General features: G+C 45.2%; 1 protein-coding gene across 1 annotated transcript in view; it reads right to left on the minus strand.

Moving 5' to 3' along the window:
- Positions 1 to 649: 649 nt before the first annotated feature.
- Positions 650 to 6,673, minus strand: part of ODF1 (outer dense fiber of sperm tails 1) — a 9,931-nt gene continuing 3,907 nt past the window's right edge. Inside the window, exon 2 of the mRNA XM_011931387.1 lies at positions 650 to 1,224. Within this exon, the coding sequence (XP_011786777.1) occupies positions 783 to 1,224 (442 nt within the window). The 3' untranslated portion in view covers positions 650 to 782. The remainder of the gene's footprint in view (positions 1,225 to 6,673) is intronic.

A 6,673-nucleotide genomic window follows, 5' to 3' on the forward strand; every position in this document is an offset into this window, starting at 1 on the left:
AAAAAAAAAAAAAAAAAAAAAGAAGAAAGAAAGAAAAGAAAAAGAAAAAAAAAAACAGAAAAAGAGATAGTTGTAATAAATCTTAAGCAGGTTGCAAACCAAAGCTGGTTTGTTTAGTTTCAGTTTTGCTTTTTTCTTTTTTTTAACGTTTTGTTTAGCATCCATATGCTAACCAGAGCTGGCCAATTCAACAGGAATGTTGAAAAATGACAAGCTGTATGGCCACCCCGTCTTGGCCAGCAAACACGCCCCTCATCCCACCTACCGCCCCATACTTTTTGTATTCTGATCATTGTCCAGTAAAACCACAACCCCACTGTGCTTGAGGAGTCTCTTTCCAGGGCTCCCTACTGCAGTAGCTTTGAAAATGTGTTTGCCTTCAACTCTAGTTCATCTGTTTCTGCTTTGACCATTTGGTTTCTGGGTTAGGCCATTTCACTGGATCATCTGGAAAACAATGTCTGGGGATGCCCACCAGAAAAGTGTCTTCTCCTGGAGTTTGGAGGTAGCTGGGTATGGAGGAGGGAGTGGGAGGGTGGGTCTCACCATATATCATCCTTCTATTCCCATCCACTGATTATTCCAGTGTTCACTAACTCTGCAGGGCTCCTGCAGTGGGTTTAACCAAAAGACTTTCACACAACACCAGCAGATTGCAATTATGTATTCAGTTTCCTACCTACTTGAACAACAGGGGCCACGGGAAGGAGAGGAGAAACATTGAGAGAGCTGCCTGGGTGGAGTAGCTGACTTCTATTAAGTAATGGGTTCCTATGTGCACTTTACAAAATCATCTTCCTACAGGAAAATCGGCTTCCACAGGGATAACACGGGTTGCAAGGGTCACATGGGTTGCAGGGGCTGCAGGGGCTACAGGGGTTGCAGGGGCTGCACGGGTTGCAGGGGTTGCAAGGGTTGCAAGGAGAAGTGCAAGGGTAGCAAGGAGACTCGATCTTGACGCAACTGCCGAGCCCGTAGGAGTATGTTACATCCTTCTCATCCACACAGGGCGGCAAGCTGAACTCTTTGCAGATGTTCATGTAGCTGTACTTTTTCGATCCGAGGCAGTCGTACCTGTTCTCCCGCTCAGCCGACACACATACCTTTCCATCCTTCACTCGAACTTTGACTTGATCAGGTTCAAAACCGCATACATTCACTGATCCTAAAATGTTACTGCTACAGCAGGAGGAAGCCAGAATTCTATTTGTTGTTCTTCTCAGTCTGGAATTGAGAAAAGGGATAGGGTGGGAGAGAGCTCAGACCTCAGAATCCAGACACAGCTTGAGAAGCAATATTTTGATTTCTAGCTTTTGAAATAGCCAAAGTTAACACTAGCCACTGTGAAAATAAACTTTACACAAATTCATGAAGTAAAAAGTGTGGTCCACCCATGTGAATCACACGGCCCCACAAGTACACCGCTATTCACAATGAATGCACGCTGCCTGCCCTTCCAAATCTTTCTCTCGTGTTTAAATACCAGCTCCTCCTTTTATTAGTTATGCATCCTTGGGTAGGTTCCTTAACCCCTCTGTGCCTCAGTTTCCTCATCTGCAAAATGGAGATAATAATTATATTAATGCCTGCATCATATAGGGCTATTGGAGGATTAGATGAGATTATGATATTTTACTTAGCACTGTGCTTGGTACATTATAAATCCTGCTTAATTATTATCACTCTCATTATTACTGTAATTAAATTGTGTATATAGTTATAATTAAATTATATATATAAATTGTATTTTGTATTTATATAGATTAAAAAATGGTATGTAACTATTAAGATACCATTTAAAATCTGCATTTTAGAGATGGCTGTCAAATTTAGAACCCAGCCCTACTGGTTCATAGGACAGGTGCTACCTCTGGCAATTGCACAGAGACAGCCTGAAAGCTCAATCAAACAAGGATGGCAGGAGAGCCCTGGCCTGGCTCTGCCCAGCAGGGCCTGGCTCCTCCAGGCTGGGAAGTCACTCTAGGCTCTGGACAGCTGGCACCAGCAGAAATGCAGTCAGCTGGGTGGGGCCATGTTGATCAGATACAGAACAGCCTGCCAGTGGTGTCCTGAATCAGGATCGCATCAGCTAGCAAGAGCTGATAGTGCACATCTCTTCCTGACTCCCCATTTAGTACTGCACGCTGATAGCTTGAAATCAATCATAGTCGTGATGAGGATATTTACACCATGGAAATTGGAAAATGCTACATATCAGCGCTCTGCTCTGTTCTCACTGCAGAGCTACCATGGCTCCTATAGAGCTACCTTTTGCTATTCAGTAGTTCTATTGTGTAAATCCTTAATAAAAACAATAACAGCAGCTCACACTAATTGTTCAGTTATGATCCGTCAAGAGGTAGTAAAGCAAAGTGCCTAAGAACAGACTGTGGAATTGGTGTACCTAGGTTTAAAGCTTGGCTCTGCCATGTGGATAACTTACTTCTCTGTGCCTCAGTTTCCTCATCTGTAAAACTGGGGCAATAAAAATAGTCTACATCATTGGGTTGCTGTGAGGCTTAAATTAGTTAATGCAAGAAAATATTTACAATAATGCTTGGCACATAGGATGTTAAGTTTTTGTCTTTTTTTTTTTTTTCAGTGTGCTATGGAAAGTGCTAAGCATGTTAAAGGCATATTTCATTTAATCTTCACAATAATAACTGTGATACAGATGTAATTATCACCATATCACTTTTGTATGTTAAATTTTGTTTATGCAGTTACTTCTTTTTGTTACATAAGTTATACAAGTTCATTGTAGAAGACTCAAAATACAGATAAGTAAACATATGGACTATTTTAAAAATACCTATAATCTCATATAACTCTTAGCATTTTGGTGTTTGACTTTGTGTGTGTGTGTGTGTAGTTCTATATACATGCAGAAAGAGAGACAGTTTTGTATGTGTTCTTATGAAATCATGCTATACATACTGATTTTTATTTGTATTTTCCACTTGAGCCCTAACATGATTAGATTAGCAGTTTGAGTGTTCGCTACCTTGTACTGAAAGTTACAAATCAAGACTCTTAGTGGTTAATTATAAAATGATAAAGTAGAACTCAGTCCCAGCAGACACTGAGGCAAACAGAAACAACTTGTGTAATACACCCAGAGGACTATATTCAATCCCATTTCTTTTCTTTTCTTTTTTTTTTTTGAGACGGAGTCTCGCTCTGTCGCCCAGACTGGAGTGCAGTGGCGAGATCTTGGCTCACTGCAAGCTCCACCTCCCAGGTTCACGCCATTCTCCTGCCTCAGCCTCCTGAGTAGCTGGGAGTACAGGTGCCCGCCACCATGCCTGGCTTCTTTTTTTTTAGTAGAGAAGGGGGTTTCACCATGTTAGCCAGGATGGTCTCAATCTCCTGACCTTGTGATCTGCCTGCCTCAGCCTCCCAAAGTGCTGGGATTACAGGTGTGAGCCACCACACCTGACCTCAGCCCCATTTCTACCTCTTGCCCCATGGAACCTGGGGGTGGCATGAGGCATGATTGTCTTTCTTGCCCTGGGTGTACCCTATGCCACACTAAGGAGAAATAGGAGAATTTTGGACTCTTTGAAATCTATCTTTGTGAGGTAAGCAGGAGAACAAGCACTCTATCTTGCTGGATGGGCAGAAAATAGCCCACAAAGATGCAGGGAACCAGCCCAAACTCCAGGCATGGTACTCTCTCTGGATGGATTACAGCCTTAAAGCCAGAGCAGCCGAGGCCAAGGGGAAGCACAGAGCAAGATGGGCACTCTCTGGGCCTTTCAAGACTCTCCCATGGTGTGTGCATGGTCTGAGAATCAAACTTCTGTTCAGCTCAGATCTTCTCATGTGAGACGAGAAACATCAAATCCCACCAGGACGATGCAGCCGGGCCTCCTAAAGGAGGGCCAAGGACCCCAGCTACGAGTCCTTGCTAGTGGCCCCGGCTCTGGCCACAGCTGGTTTTGGCAAAGCCCTCTTGACCTCCACAGAAGCTGGAACTGGGAGCCAGGTCTATAAGCCCAAGTCAGTGCCCAGATTCATCTCCTCTAAGTAACCTGGGTCCCAGGGCACAATTTCATGTATTTTGTTGCTTGGGTTCCTTTTTTTCCTCTATTCTTGTTGCTTTGGTTCCTGTGGCTCTGCGACAGCTACACAAGAGTCTCACAAATGTCTTCAGGAAGTCACCCAAAAAGTCTTGGCCAGATCATGCTTCCTTTTCTTCTTGCTTCTAAGTCAGTAGTTATCAGGGAAGATGTGTTGGTTTAGGGGAAACTTGCAGAAGCCACATTTTACTCATCAGACTCAACTCTGAACTTGCAATTTGACTCCTGCCTGGTGATGTCCCCATCACCCCACCTGGAATTTTCCATGGCTCTATGGGGTTCTGCGCAAAGGAAGTTTGCCTCCTATACTTGTTATCATGGGGCCGAAGCTTAGCCTCAGTAAACGTAGGGAAATCAGCTCCTTTGCAGAAACCTCTTAGGAAGGCTGGGAAAAGCTAGCAGACAGTCAGTGCCTGTGTCTATTGCTCTGTGCAGCCTCCTTTCCTCCCTGCTAATGCTGAATTTCACCTGGATGTACAACCAGACTCCCAAATATGAAACATGCTGCCCACAGCAATGACCAGCTGCATACCCAGCCATCTTCTCAAAGATATAAATCAGATTCAGCCTGGTCATGAATGAAGTAATGAAGATGTCAAAAATATCTACCTCTACCAGGGAACCAGGTGGGGCAGGCCTTCCTCTAGGCTTCGTTGGAGTACTTTGCTTTTTCGCCTGAATTTAGCCCCTTCCCAAAGTCCCATTTAAACTTGATCCTTCTCTTTCCAACACATCTTTTTCTTTCTCTTCTCCTTTCTTCCCCCTTTCTCTTATTTTCCAGCCTTTTCTCTCTTCTCCAGGCTTTTGGGTTGATACTGAGGACAATGTCACTCAGCAGGGAGCCAGGCAGCATGGCACAAGTGCATCTGACTCTCCTGCAGGGTTTGTTAAAACACAGGTGGCTGATTAGCTGGGTGTGGTTGTCCGCACCTCTAGTCCCAGTTACTCAGGAGGCCGAGAAAGGAGAATCGCTTGAACCCAGGAGGCAGAAGTTGCAGTGAGCCGAGATCCCACCACTGTACTCCAGCCTGGGCGGCAGAGCAAGACTCCATCTCAGAAAAACAAAACAAAACAACAACAACAGCAACAGAAAAACACAGGTGGCTGGATCCCACCCCTAGAGTTTCAGAGGTTTCAGAACTAGCAGGTCTAGGGAGGATCTGCGAATCTGCATTTCTAACATGCTGCAGGTAATGCTACTAATCTGCTTCAGGGGCCACACATTGAGAACCACTGACCAGAGATTAAGCTCACAGATTCTAGACTCAGGCACACACAGCTTCAAGTCTTGGCTCTGCCACCACCTAGTGATCAAGAACATGGCCCCTGAATCTGTTTCATTGTCTGTAAGATGACCAAGATAATATCACCCAATATGTCACCCATGTTACAAGGCTTAAATGAACGTGAAGTGCTAGGAACAGTTTCACTCAATCAAGTGTAAGTCTTCTTTATCAAGCTGCACCAGGCCCCATCTTACATGGACTTACCCTAAATCTGAAGCTTTAAGTCTTATATCATTAAACAACAAGGTCAAACCAAATCATAGCAATGCATTTGGCCTAGATGGGAAGCGACTTTACCCCTGCAGCCAAGGCGTGACTGAGCTGTGAGAAGTATGGATGTGAAGAGTCTATGATGAGAGGCAGGCAAAGGCCCAACTCACTTCCACTTCTGCAGAGGACACAGAGGGAAACAAGGGAGAGCTCCCCTCAGTGCGAGTGGAAGAGCCAGCCTTGCACCAGCCAGAAAGCCCCACAGGGCTCACTTATACTTCAACCTCTGGGTCAGAGAATGAGAGAGACTAGAAAGCTTTCTCTGAGGGCTTAGACCTGGGCAAGGCACCTCTAAACCCACAAAGAGCTCACCATGAGGCCTGACTCATCAGCCTCACCAAGCAAGAGTGGATTCAGTGAAAACCTCATCCTCAGAGCATGAAGAGGGAACCAAGAAATGAGGAGGCAGATTTTTGAAGTTTTGAGAGTGCCCCTGGTGTGGGGATTTCAAGGGAATTTTTCACTGAGAGTTGTGCCAGCCACAGACACTTGGGTACGTGGACAGAAACACGGTCTCAGGATTTGTTTCTAGGTACTCGTAAAGAGTACAGCTGTAAATCAAAGTTCTTTTGCTCCTGAGGACTGCCTGGTGTCCTGGCCACGCGGGGCACCCATGAACTAGATAATAAACTCCTAGGGCAGGATTGAGGAGGGCCTGGGTTTTGTTTCACCAGCTTTAAGACAGAGGGTAGGGAAGCCCATGAAATGTGCTGGTGAATCGGGTACAACTTAAATCAGGCTGGTGGCATGGCTTCCCACAAAGGAAACCAATGCAGTCCCCTCAGCCCCTCTAAATCCAGAAGAGGGAGAAAGAGACAGGGCCACTGCCTGCCTCTAGGGGAGGAAAAGAGGATATCAAAGAAGCTAAAGAAACAAAGGTGCTTACTTGGGTCTCTGCTAAGGAAGACACTGCCAACATGTTGTCTTCTGGAGCAGCTGCCCAATAAAGAATGGAAATGGATTGGATTTCCCTCCTTCCTTCCTTCCTTCCTTCCTTCCTTCCTTCCTTCCTTCCTTCCTTCCTTCCTTCCTTCC

The sequence above is a fragment of the Colobus angolensis genome, unplaced genomic scaffold (genome assembly GCF_000951035.1).
Source record: "Colobus angolensis palliatus isolate OR3802 unplaced genomic scaffold, Cang.pa_1.0 Scaffold121, whole genome shotgun sequence".
In the NCBI taxonomy this organism is placed as follows: Eukaryota; Metazoa; Chordata; class Mammalia; order Primates; family Cercopithecidae; genus Colobus; species Colobus angolensis.